The sequence below is a fragment of the Rhinolophus sinicus genome, chromosome 14 (genome assembly GCF_057876585.1).
Source record: "Rhinolophus sinicus isolate RSI-liver-muscle chromosome 14, RSI-T2T, whole genome shotgun sequence".
NCBI classification, from domain to species: Eukaryota; Metazoa; Chordata; class Mammalia; order Chiroptera; family Rhinolophidae; genus Rhinolophus; species Rhinolophus sinicus.
This window is the reverse complement of record NC_142514.1, coordinates 113843446-113858001: the sequence shown is the minus strand read 5'-3', so window position 1 is coordinate 113858001 and position 14556 is coordinate 113843446. Positions and strand designations below refer to the sequence as shown.

The following is a 14556-nucleotide window of genomic DNA, read 5'->3' as shown; positions in this document are numbered from 1 at the left end:
CATGCAGTTTAAACATGCAAAGATATCTTGAAATCCTGAAAACTATCTCTAAATATGAATTACTAAATGCCTTCTATATATCATTTAAAAAAAATAAATTTTACATATCACAGTATAAAGTAGACTTTATTGAGGGACCACACGTTTCTGGAAGGAAAACATGTGGATTAATTGTGAATCGGGCAGTGAATTACCTATTGGTCAAGTGTATTATACTAACCAAATATAGATCTATGTATATATATACACACACACACATATATGAATAGCAGTGTGAAACTAAACTGTTTTTACATGGCCTATTAGATGATATTAGAAAGACAATGTCTTAGAATAATTTTGTAGAAAGCTTTATTCCAAACAATTTTTTTCAATGTAAAGCCTTTTTTTCTTATCCATTCCTTTATTTTGCTTTTTTGTTTCCTATTGTGCTGTGAAACTGTCTTTGGATATCGCTAATAACCCTGTTAAATAACCCTCTCATGAAATGGTTTTAGTTTTATGAAAGGAATGGTCTAAACCAACACATAAAATAATTGGGATACCACTTCATTTAAAAAAAAAAACATATATATATATATATATATATATATATATATATATATATATATATATATATGGCTAAAGTATAGAGGATTATAAAATAATTTCCTCCAAATAAAAATTTTAGTAGTTAGGTTGAAATCATTGAAAGACAAATTTAATTTCTTGTGGACACAAAATAAAACAATTCCTTTCTCCCAACAGCATTTTTTTTAAAAAATAGATGTCTAGCATTACTGCATACACTGATTCATGTCTACATTTCAGTCTGGTCCTTTTGGTGATTAAACTGACAACCTTATTGTTTACTTCAGGAAGTATATTAACTATTTCACGTCACTAATGTGGCACTTAGTTGGGAATGTGGGAACAGATCATTTATTAGCATTTAGTGAATGGCAGTCTAACTCTTAAAAACAGTTAATACTCTCAAAGTTCATGGCTTACTCATGGAAAATGTTTGTTCTCCAAGCGGATCAGACCATCACAACATGAACATCATGGAAAATGAACATCATTTACTTGAAATATTACAAACACATTTTAAGAGAATAAACACTTTAAGGGGCTGATTAGTGGTGAAATATGCAACACTATTTATTAGTCAACTGAATGACATTTCACTTGCAAATCAATGTTCAAGTGCTACTCATTAATATGGGGCAGTTTTGTTTATTTTGTTTATAATTCATTTGGTATTAAGTAATCCCCAAACTCAGTATTTATCAAATAGCGTAGCACAAACTGTACCCAAATTCTCAGTATATAAGCCATTCCCTATACTTAACAGAAATTTCATTAAATGTTGGGAAAACCTCTTGAAAAAGGTAATTCCTCATAAAAATTGTAACTTGAAAGCAAGGAAGAAACCAAATGTATAGGTGGCAAAAGCCTATGACACTTTTTTAAATCCTTTTAGAGAATAATTAGAATATGCTATCTCTATTCCCCTACAGAGATAAACATGAGAAAATCTAATCTAGGGTGTTTGCCAAGTCTACATCACATGCAGCATGACTTCCTAGGGTATAATTACTCAATTTAAACAGTCAAATTGGCTATGTGATCCTAGTTTCTAAATAGCATCCAATGCCTTTAAGAATCAACATATAATTCAAATTTAAGACCTATTCCCTAAAAGCTGCTACTACCTTTCTCTTGACTATCCTATGATTTCCAGGCCAGGAAACTGAACCAAACATGGAAATCCTAGATTCTGAGCTGAACTAAATCAAGCAATCGTTCAAATTAAACTCTCACAAATAATAAAGGGAATAATAATTAAGCCATACTGTTTATTGTCAGGAAATCAGTACACAAAAATTAGTGGCTGGTTTAATGGTTTGTTTATGCCATTATGTTTTTCCTTCTGGGACCAAATTTTCATTTCAGACTCTTTTAGGTTGTTAGCATTCTAGGTAAAGGAATTCAAGACAATTCTTTCTCAATTAATAGTAAATTTAAGATATTACTGTTGTGAAAAAAGTTCATGTAATTGGTTGATGATGATGGCGGTTATTTGACAATAAATGAACTGTGAAAGAGAACAGCACTAAATACTACATGTTTAATACACTTTGAAATTAGTTACAATTGCCTTTGGTTTGGACTCTGGTGGAAGGGGCTACAGGATGGCAAAATGAGAGGTTTATTTAGCGACTGGGAGAAGCTTATAGAAGAGCTTAAGACCTCATTCCTTCTAACATCTTAACAGCTGTGCAGTTTCTTACAAAATATGTTTTATCGTTTCAAGAAATGCTGTTAACCTCGCAGTTTTAAAACTGAATGAACAAGGCCTCTTGGACAAATTGAAAAACAAATGGTGGTACGACAAAGGAGAATGTGGCAGCGGGGGAGGTGACTCCAAGGTTAGCCTCAATGTCACCAAAAGCGGGTAAACAGTATGTAAAGTAATAGGTGCATCTGCTGGGAGACTTGGAGTCTGGGCCTACTAATACCACCAGAATTGCTAGTCATGTCCCTTCACAAACTTAAGTATGCAATTACTGTCAAAGCAAAAATATTTGCAACTGTTATCAATTCGGGGACACACAAACCAACCTAATTAAAATAGTCTCTGAAAAATCTCTGGCTTTGAAAATGTGGATCAGACATTGTAGTCCTATAAACCTTGGTTTTGGTAAAGCAGTAAGGGATGCTAGTTTTTGAAAGAGCAATTTAGTGAAGAAAGGAGGGAGAACAGAGAGGGTATGTCTTTCTTGTTTTCTTTAACAGAACTCCTATGAAATGTTCTGCAGTAATAGCAGTAACCTGACTCTACCTAGATCTGTCTAGAGTACCTATTGGAAAATCATTTCTCCATCTAAATCAGACTTCTGTTAAATAATGTTACACAATATAAATCAAAGATAGTCATGTGAAATAGACATTTTTTGCCTCCCATAAGTGGATAAAACTATAAAATGATCAGGCTATAAAAACAAGACCAACTCACCTTTGTCTTCACTGCATCCCTGTCATATTTCCAGCTTCATAAAATAATGGTTTTCTTTTAAATTTCTGAAGAAAGAAAAAAAGGTATACAAAGAAAATATTATCTAGTGTACCAGAATCCTTTTTTCACTATGCATCAACTTAAAGAAAATAACCCAGAAATGGGAATATTCTGACTAAATTTTATTTTCTTACATACCTTTAATTGGTATGTAATAATGTTGAAAATTTAGAAGTATATGCACTTGTCTTTAAAATCTAGAGAATTGCCCAAAACGAGAAGTCCTACTTCTCTTCAGGTTCTTGACGGGTCTATATAAATTCTCTCACTTGGACACCCAATCCACAAAATGATGCTCTGTTTTCAGGGAGTACCTGTCAAATGGTTGCTGACTGACTTCACCTTTTTTCAATGCTACAAACTTCCCCATCTAAAGAGACTTTCAAATTCAGCTAACTGGTATATTCCCGTCTAATAACTAGCCTTACCCTAGGAGGAGGAAGGATAAATTTTGCCAAATGAATATTCTGGCCACAGAGGGAGGCATGAAAGAGAAAGAAACAACAGAATTGTGTGTGCCCAATCCGGATCACCCATATCCTTATTCAGAGAGAGAATCTGAGTTCCTGGAGGAAAAGAGCAGAGAGAGGCTAGAAAGAGTTCTTAGGGCTTCCACTGGGATGGTTCCCCTTCAGGACACCTCCATTGGAGGTGTTTTCTTAAGGAGTAATTATTGTTCTGATATTTTGGAGCCCTACCTTTCCTAGAATGTACTGATAGTTTCCATAAAAATATATATATATATATATATATATATATATATATATATATATATATACACACACACACATATAGAGAGAGAGAAAATTACTCAAGTTTACTTATAATCTACAATTCCTCCACTGAAATTAGAAATGTTAGAAAATATGTTCTAATAGCACCAGAGAAAACAAAAACAAGGATATTCTATTCCATTAGAAAAATTTTACTTGAAAACCTTAACTTGTTATCACAAATAAAAAAGAAGTATAACACTGCTTAACAGATAAAATTTCCCACAAAAATGAATAAATGAAGTCCTATTTTAGTGTACATTAGATTCTTTCCAGAGGGAAAATAAATAAGCAAGCAGAAGCAGAAATGAAGTCATTTTAAGTTATTTAAATAAGGTTGGACAACTCTGTTGGATTTTAATCTGTTTGTATCCAACACTTTGTTTGGCACATAATGAATGAACACTAAGTAATATTTGTTGTCCAAAGAAATAAATTTGAATCTGAACTTGTAATTTTCAAAAACCCAACTGTTTGTTCTCATAGGTATTTGGTACATTACTTCCACTAAACGTGAACTACAAAATGATATTTCAAATCTTAACAGGTAATTTTCTAAAATGTTATGAAAAATTAACCTAAAATGTCCCCCCCCAAATGAAATTGCATTATGTTCTATTTTCCCTCAGGAATTTTGTTTTCATACTAAAAAACATTCTTAATAGGTTGTATTTATCACCAAGAGAAGGAGTGGTTACAATCTAAATGCCCTAGTCTGAATTTGTAATAAAAGGTGATGTTTAAATGGCTTAAACTAACTCAGATCAAAGTAAATCACCAGGAGGCAGTTGCTTTTTCATTGTTGTTTTGTACCTTTTTCAGGTACAAAATAGGTATGATTTTGTCTTTAAACTTACCTTGCCCCTCCCACTTAGTTTGATCTTCAAAAGAGGGAATATAAGGAGCAAAAGTGCTGAACTGGAGAATGAAACCAGAATTTAAGCCTTTGCTGAGTGTAAAGCCAAAGCAGACGAGCCAATTAAATACTGCCAGTTCACTCTGAATGGCAGGGGTGCCCATTCAGAGATCTCAGCGCAAACAGGCTGAAATCCGGTGTTATCTGATTTTCAAATACAGAATCTTCGTAGGACAAAAAAATAAGTGGAAAAGCGCGGAAAGCTCTTCCACACATGGATAGCTCCTAGGAAGAGAAAATTGACCCACCTGTCATTCACAGGATTGTAACCAGGGAGGACATCTTTAGCCTTCTATTCAGCAGCAGCAAATTTATTAAACTTCTGCTTTAACCGGAACCTGTGGGGAAAAAGAGAATTACCCACCCTCCTGTCCCTCAAGGAGTTTCTGATTTCATATAACCAACAACTGAACTTTTTAGAGCCACTGTGGCCACTTCCAATTACACCCCAGGGCTGTATAATAGTATCCCACTCACCTGATACCCATTCCCAGAACATTCTGAGCATGGCAGCCCTGGGGTAAGAGGCTTCACACTGAAATGTAAAAAAATTACCAAAGAAACAAGGAAATGGGTCTTATATCTTAAATGAAATAAAGCGGAAAGGCATGATTTGGAGGGTACAAATTTGTTTGTTTGAAAACTTACACATCTGATAATGGTGATACCGTTGCAATGTGGTCTTTTTATGATCATAAGACATTCATACTCATTCTTGTGAATGAAATAACAAATTTACTAAGTGACAATGAACCAATTTAAAAATATCATTGCAATGGCTAAACTTCATTTTCACCTTTGATTAATCTGATGTATTTAGCCTGAGCACAAACCACACGCAGAACTTTATGCCAATTTTAATGTAAACTGGTTCTATATGAAAATTTTGGCACGTGCCTGTAATCATCCATGATCTATAAAAATATTGATTTTTTTTCTGTTTTATACTTTATTCTACTTCTACACACACACACACATATGTGTATATATATATATGTATATATATATATATATATATATATATATATATATATACACACACACACATAAATAGGCACATTCTTAGATGTGGATATTCACATAAAAATCATTTTGTAAATGTAATTATCAAATAATGTGTTCTTCGGGAATTATATTAGATCACATCATACCCAGTTTTTAATTTAGCACTTTGAAGAATACAGCCCATTTCTGACTTTAAAATATGTCATACATGGCCTACTCCCCATCCACCAAAGCCATGGAACCCAATGCAAGAATAAAGGAATTATTATTATGGAGTATATGAATTCATAAGCAGGGAAAAAGTTTTGTGATAAACAAAAACCAGTAAGAGAAGCTAACCCTCGGAAGAAGGATCTCCCAGTAATGAATTCCTTGCTCAGTGCCTGACTTTCCACCAGTTGATCATTAAGTTTGGTTTATAATAAATCTCTTAACATTTAAAATTCCAGTCTAATCTCACTCTCTAAAACCAGGCTGCTAGAGTGAATAGTAACAGAAGGGGCAAAGAGGCAAGGGAAAAATGTAAGGGATAGAGAAAGAGAGACTTTAAGGGGAGAGAGAAAAACCAAAGGCAGTCTTCATCTGATCCTCAATTTTGCATTCAACCACCCCTTCTAGAAGAAACTTGAAGGAAACTGCTTTCATTTTCCTTCTCTTTTCCACAGTAATTCCTCCTCCAAGGGCACCTCATTCAAGAAGTGCAATATAGGCTAACATAATATACCTAAATGAGTTTAAAAAGCAAAAAGCAAGCTGGGCTGGGAAACTACAAAATTAATAGTATAAGTTGAAGGAAAAAGCTTGTTCTGGATTCAAAATAATTTAAATGTAGGAACTTTACCGAGCACTTAGTCTGAGTTGGATATCCTTGTAAATACTGTTTTACAAAGATAAATGAACTGTGGCTTTTGTTCTAAAGGAGCTCACAGTTTACCAACCAACCCCAGGTGTGGTTTTGTAAGTCACTTCATAAACGGAGGTTAGGGGGGAAAGTGGGGAGGTGGGGGAACAGAGTGTATAGATAACCCCTAGATTGGGGCAAAATTAATCAAGCACCACAGTTAACCATAATCCTCACCACAAATTCAGTTTTTAATAGGAAGTGTTAAATCATGCTCATGTTAGATTTTAATCCAAAACACAATATTCTAGGAATATGACAAATGCATATTTTTAAATGGAACAATGAACTTTGTAAGATCTTATGACATCCATACAAAAATTAAATTGTATTCAGAAACCAGATAAAAAGAAAAACGTATACTTTAGAAACATTTTTCAGAACCAACAGTACAAAATAAATGGGTAGTAGTTTAACTGTTAACCAGAAAACTCAATTAACCAGAAACCCCATTTCCTGAGTCTTCTGTTTTAATGTTTTTTATTGCACAAGTATGAAATCAGGCTATTATAAATCCTGATTTAGCTACTTCCTAGTTGTGTAAATAGATGAATTAACCTCTCTGTGCCTTCGGTCCTCATTTGTAACACGCAGGTGATAATACTAACTAAACATATAAAATGCTTTTAACAATGCCTGGTACGTAAGTGCTCTGTAAATGTTAGCTATCACTATAATTATCATTACAAGGGCATTACCTAGTTGTTTAGATAGATGTATAGAATTAATTCCCTGGTAACCAAATAAATACATGCTGTGTTTCTCCAAATGCACTCAACATTTCCTATAAGATGAGAGGCATTAGAAGATAGGGCCAGACAAAATAATTGTGGCCGCCTTAGAAATGTCTAGAGGAATACGAGTCTCTGAGTGTTTGTAAAAGAAAAAAAGAAACAAAAACCAACCAACAACAAAAGATGCTAGGAGTTACTGCTTCACATCCATCTTCTTGCCCCTTATTTTATACACTCAGAGGTTAACATGGGAATGGAAACAGAAAGAATTCTTAGATTCCTTGAACATTGATGCTGAGTGATGACTGACCCTTTCTTCCTTGAGACTCCTTATAAAACATTTAGTATGAAGGACTCAAAGAGGGTAGGAAAAAAAAGGATTTTATAGTACGAGGAGATTGTCTATTGATAAAAATCTTGTTTACCCCTAACCTATCATGTATGTGTTGGTAAGAATTAATATAGTATATTATAATCACTTCCCTTTGCACTTACAATATATTAATAAGGCAGACATGAGATGAATGAAAAGTGCTTCTGGTGAAAGTAGGTTAAATACTGTAGTTTAGAAGGAAAATATCAGTCTGGCCTTATATTTTAAAATAATAATGTACATATGTGTTTACAAGGACCTTCCTCTGTATGAGGGGGCCCTTAGTAACACTTGAATCACCCTCCTCTTTTAATTCAGTCCTGGAGAGAGTGGTGAAGGAAATCATTTCATGATGGGCACTGTAGACATCCTTTTATAGCATAAAGTTAAATCCCACTAGCTGAATCATAATGCAAGTGAGAAATGAAACCAGTCCTATCTAGCTTCTATTTAAGTCTGTCTGTCAACCTGCAGCCATTTACCTCATGGAAGGGGGGAAAAAAAAGGAGCTTCTGGATTTTGAATGACTCCCACATTTATATTGGGAAAATTGGAAACACTCAAGAAACCCAACTCAGGCCAATAGTTTTGGATTCACAGTAATTGCATACATTTTATTTAAAAATCCTCCCTAGCAGTATGTGCCTGTTACCTAAAGCGATGGAGCAGGCCCCAGTTTTATGTCTGATTCTAAACCTGGGTCTACAGTACAAGACATAGCATCTACTGTGGCCTCTGCTCTGTCACTTTGCCATGCGATTCTAATGTAGTTTTACTTGAATAACATAAAATAACATATATAATGTTATTTATGTTATTTTCCACGTGAAGAACTCCTGTAAACCTTGCCGTTTTGAAACTCAGTGAGGCAGGCGTCTTAGACAAGCTGAAAAACAAATGGTGGTACGATAAAGGTGAATGTGGACCCAAGGACTCTGGAAGCAAGGTCAGTCGCTGCAGTTCGGGACCTCCTCTTGTGTTCACAAAGCAGTAAATGGGAGCAATTGTAAAAAAAAAAAAAAAAGTATATGGAAACAGTTAAAAATTAAACATTTCTCTATACACTGCCTAAATTAGAAGCTAGTATAAATTTCAGCCACAGGACTGTCTTTTCAGAAAATTGCAACCTGCTCCCCAATATTAAGACTTTTAAATAAATTTAAATTAACTACAAAAATATATAAAATTATAAAATTCCTTATATTATTCTCAAATTTACGTACCACTAATAAAAGTAGTGATTTTTGGTTAGGTTTTTGTTTGTTTTGGAGGCAAAGACCATAAAATTTATTATGTCAGGAATGGATGCATTCTCAAAATAAGAAGTGGGAAATTGATCAGTAGTCATTCAGAAAAATAATTTAAATATTAACTATATCTTATTTGTCATTATATTGCCAACCATTCCACTTTAGTTTGAAGAGACCCTATTTATTATATTTTGTGCTGACAGATAGAATGAACCTTCGAAATCTATCAAAATGATTTAAATCAATGTTTATGAATAATATCCTCAAGTTCTAAGATCTTTTATTCATGAATTCGTTTTAGAACAACACAGGAAACTATAGGCCTGATTCTGTTACATACAAATGAAAATAGTATTATGAACAGTTGTGTTTTCATTCTAAAGAAAAAAGTAACAATGTATCAGTGAATCTAAATATCGGACTCATTAATAGAATGTAGTAACAGTGCCTAAAAGCCATAACTGAGGACTCTTGGAGTCTTCTTTTATTTTTTTCTGTATCTTCTTTTAGAAAGAAAAAAATATATATATAATTTATATCCTAAGACTAAACAAATGACTGGCTTAAATAGGAGAAACTCAGCTAATTTAAGAAACAAAGTAAAGTTAATTGATCCCTTTTTAGGGTTTCCCTGTATTTTAATCACTTGTGTCTGCCTTTGAACCAGAGTGGAATGAGACAAGCTTGACCAAATAATGAAACAGTTATCCCAAATCCTTGTGTAAAGTCTGAGAAGCATAAATAATTGAGTGATAATTTTGAAAACGAAGTTACCTAAACATTAGGCCCAATAATTGTTGATGTCATGGCTAAGTGGACAGTGTACATAATACCTCTTTGGATTACGCACTCTTCTAATAAAACTATTTAAGTGTCTAAATCACATTTTACATGAAACATACTGCTGAGGAGATGATGGCCAGAGGGCATCCTACCCACAATACTTTTTAAGTAACGTTATATAATATACATACTTACAATTTATGAAAAAGTTCTGAATTCTTATTACAATTTTAATACCTTCCAATCATTTGCTTGACTATTTCTGAATTTATTATGAGATATATATAATAAAGCTCTAGAGATATGTCTAAAATATTAACTGATTAAGGGTTTTTAAGTGGTAATGGAATCATATTTTTAAATCAATAAAAATAGTTATAAATTTGTCCATATGTAATTTATTTCTCAATTGACCAAATAGTTTGTGTATTTTAAAAAGTTATCTTGAAAAAAGTTACCTCAGTATGATGCATATATAATTATTCCTAAATAGTATATAATATGTAAAAGTGACACTTTCCAGAAGATTTCCCACACAGACGTGACTGAAAGAACAAATAATATATGTGTCCACTATCATATTATTTGCATATATTTGGTAAAGTAATAATGAACAAAATGTGAAATTTCTAGCTTAAAAAACCTTAGTTCCTTAAATAGGAAATGTGAAGTTAGATTTATTCAAGAGAAATCTCAAACATTAAAAGTATGTTTCAATGGCAGGAAAGCCAAAAGAGGTCCCTCTCCCACGTAATTGTGTTTTAAACATTTCATTTTCAAACTTAACAATAATAAACCCACTTCTGCCACCCTATGTAAATATATAAATGCTTATTATGGCTAAGTATAGTGGGTTTTGTTGCATATTTAATAATAATTAACGTATTGAAGATTTTATTGAATATAATTATGCACAATTTATTGGTAATCATAATTTCTCTTCTTCTGAGAGCTATGAACTTTGTGTTTAAATCTGTAAACCTACATCAGTGATTTATACATGTAAATAATTTTAGGTTAAATTAGCATTTATGTTAATTAGCTGTTTGGATTTCATGTGTTCTTTTATGTTCTGGATGTGACATTTCCACAGTTAACTGAAGTGTCTTTATCCCCGGCAGGACAAGACGAGTGCCTTGAGCCTGAGCAACGTAGCAGGCGTCTTCTACATTCTGGTTGGCGGCTTGGGCTTGGCAATGCTGGTGGCTTTGATAGAGTTCTGTTACAAGTCCAGGGCAGAAGCGAAGAGAATGAAGGTGGCAAAGAGTGCACAGACTTTTAACCCAACTTCCTCGCAGAATACCCAGAATTTAGCAACCTATAGAGAAGGTTACAACGTATATGGAACCGAAAGTATTAAAATTTAGGGGTAGGACTTAGGGCCTACTACAGTGAGTGGGTGATGCATCCTGTAAACTCAGTGTTGTGACCTGTCTGTCCAGTGGTGGTATTGCTTGCTTCTAATTAGAGCTTTATATTTTTTAAAACTTCAGTGCAAAGTGGCTGCAGATGTACTGTTCAAAACTATATGTTGCCAATAGATATCTGCATTGAAAGGATCAGAATTGCTCTGTGAAATGATTTAAACAGTATTATTTCACCCAAAAATTGACAGAAGCTGGAAAATAATCTGGATTTCCTTGTACACTGACCAGGCTAATCTTCTCTGGAATAATTCAATTTTAGAATAAGTGCTAACAAAATAAGCATAAAACCTGATTCAAATGATCAAAGCTTAAATAGCTTCCAGATAAGGTTTTCTGAATAATCTTTTCTGAGAAACAATATATGATGTAAAAGCTGCAAGGCACATAGCAAATGCTCAATGAATTTTAGCTCCTGTTCTAATTTGTTTTATATTAGCCATCATCCTATATGTTTAAAGAGTAAAACTCGGCTTTTGTTCATCTGACAGTAGTCCTTGAGCCAGACCTTGAGGCAGGAGTGATCATCAGAATATTGACTACAATTCACATTTATTAGATGAAATTCAACTTTTATGTTCACAATATCACTAAGATGAGCAGACATGTTAGGCAATATAGCAGTTTCTCCATCAGAAATGTCAGCAATATATGTGTTCTTTAGGAGGAACTGAGTAAAAGATAAAAATGCAGTGAGTTATGGATTTTTTACTTCAATTGCTTTTAAGTAAGCCAGATCAGCTCGACTTACTCAAGTACTCTCATCATATCACAATAAAAAATTGTAGGCATTCAGTGAACTATAAAAGATGGGTATCATTTTTTAAGAATCTAAATGTCCACTACTTTTTTCCTCTAATGACAGAAAGTGATTTTAAAATAAGATCTAAAAGCATTTTTTATTGTTCTTCCTAAAATCGAATCTCTAAAATGCATTTTCTAAAATTATATGTAATTGCCAACTGAATTGGCTGCTCATTCTGATTAAAATAATAAATGAGCTTTTAAACCCACAAGAGACATTTAGTGCTTAATGTTACCCGAGGGTCAAAAAAACCCAGTATAATTTTCGTAAGAATGAGATGTGCATCTGAGGCTATGCCAGGTAAACATGCTTGATTTTGATATCTATTTATTCATATGAAAGCTATTGAAATACGTTAGTATCTTAAAATAAAGAGCAAAAGCCATCCTTTCTTTACCAAAATCTAATTGTTTTAATCTGTAATCTCAAAATCAATAACTGCATGTAGGTCAACCCAAAATGGTTCTTTCCCATTTTTTTGTGGGAAAGAATTAAGAACAAAACCCTCAATTCACGCAGATCAGAATGTTGTGAGCATGTCTTCTAATACCAAATAAAAAAATAAATAACTAGGATTATGTCAAGGTCTCTTGGCCATTATATGAATAATTTCACCTTAATATTTACAGAATTGAGGAGAGATTTTTCTCAAACTGAGAAAAACAATACCTGACAAGTTTTCAGAGCCAATTATTTGGACTTCATTCTGAGATGAGTTTTATAAGAAGACTTAAATAAAATTTTTAACCAGTTTATTAAAACTGACTTTCCTTTGGCATAGCAAAAGCATTCCAGCTATCAGGAAGGTCCAAGGACAGGAAAGCAAAGCAAAGAAAAAAGAGCATTAGAAAATTCTAAAAAGAAATACTCATGAATGCCAATTCATTACAAAGTTCTGGGAAGTTGTTAAATAGATATATAAATTCCCAGGTTATATATATACAATTTACATGTATATTGTTTCTGGAGTCAAAACTTGACATTGCAGTTCATCACATGAATTGCCTTTAGAGCTAGGGTTGAACTTTTAAGACAACAAATATCAAATAAAAATAAAGCATTCATATTCATATGACTTTTTAAAAAGCTCAACGGCATTCAGGGTAAATGAGATGATCAGCTCCTACAGAGAAGACTGTGAGTAAGCAATTTTTATCACACTCCCATATTAAATGACATTTTCCTTTCAAAAACTCTATTGGCCATAATTATGCAAACAACTGATAATTTAGATATTATTGTCCCAGAATCTCAAAAACAAAACCTGAAACCTGGTTTCTATATGGTAGACTATTTACTTTAAAAGTGATCAGCCTTCAAAGGGAACACATATATTTAAGGTCATAACCATGAGTCACAAAAATCTAACCAGATGCAGACCATATAGAAATTTTAAAGAAAGTTTTCCAGTTTGAGCAGCCTCAATAGTTTCACATCAAAATGAACACAAGTGATGTTATATGGAAGAAGCAAGAGATATAAGTATAGGAAATAAGAATGCTGAGAACTAAGAAAGCTAAGATTTAAGGAGAAAATAAGGAGTTGGCAAAGATTTATTAACTAATACTCGGTTGTATTAATCTCTAGAGAAGGAGAAATTATTCAAAACTACAGGGAATCTTTCCTGCTTTGGATGTTTTCCTTTCCTCACAAAGGCAATCAAAAATAGATTTTACAGCAAAAGCTGTCTGCGAAAAATCCTCCCAAAAAAAAAAAAATCGCACTGCTTTTATTAATTGTATTTTAGTATTTCCTCTTCAGAAAAATTAAAATGAAACAAAACTAAAGCAGTAATTTTTAAAAAACTAATTATTTATTTTACTTAATATTAAATGTTGAAAGGGAATCTGAAGAAATAAATTCAGACTTTAGTCTTGGTTTGTTTTAATTTAGTGAGTAGTAGAGATTCTGTAGAAATTGTATACTGACTTCTGATCATGAAGATAAGTATTAATTTTTGAGATGGTTCACTAAAGCAGAACTATATAAAAAAAAGAACTATGATCATGACCTGGTTTTTATCATAAATATGTCATTAACTAGCAATTTGACTTCAACTTCCTAAAGTTATCAGGGTGCCTAATCTCTAAACCTTTTTATTATAACAGTTCTAATCCAACTATTAATTTCATTATTTAATATACAATTATTCAATTATTTAAGTTCTAGGGCAGAATAACCTAAAGCATTAGGTTAATTTAAATTCACAACAGCGGATTAAGATACATTATGAGTTATGAGAAAGTTATGATCTAAGCCATAACAAACATAAGAGATACCACATTTACGTTATTTTCCTCTTGAGTTAACATTAAAATTCAGCTCTAGAAAGAATTTTAAGGTAATGAATGAACAGTAGATTTACATAATACTGCTTGTTTCTCCTCTGTGTAATATTATTATCTGCTACCTAATATGACAGAGAACAAGAATTTAATGAGGATTTCAGACACCTGACCCCATAACCTCAATCTGGGAAGTTCCCCAGTGATGACACTTCACGAGGTATTGAAACATGCCCCCTTTTCAGTACA

General features: G+C 32.9%; 1 protein-coding gene and 1 non-coding gene across 11 annotated transcripts in view; one reads left to right on the top strand and one right to left on the bottom strand.

The window, feature by feature from the left end:
- The window catches only part of GRIA4 (glutamate ionotropic receptor AMPA type subunit 4), a 377547-nt gene that overhangs the window by 359810 nt on the left and 3181 nt on the right, over window positions 1-14556 (top strand). For 2 of the 10 annotated variants that reach the window (XM_088791479.1, XM_074335541.2), the window contains exons 15-16: window positions 8592-8706; window positions 10915-11049. In XM_088791479.1, the coding sequence (XP_088647605.1) occupies window positions 8592-8706; window positions 10915-11049 (250 nt within the window). Of the gene's footprint in view, window positions 1-2296; window positions 2412-8591; window positions 8707-10914; window positions 11185-14556 lie in introns of those variants that run through there. The other 8 variants (XM_074335547.2, XM_074335540.2, XR_012497413.2 and 5 more) reach the window with 7 other exon arrangements.
- LOC148755804 (U6 spliceosomal RNA) lies at window positions 11397-11503 on the bottom strand. The gene has a single exon (XR_016018782.1). It is a non-coding gene; the product is annotated as a U6 spliceosomal RNA (small nuclear RNA).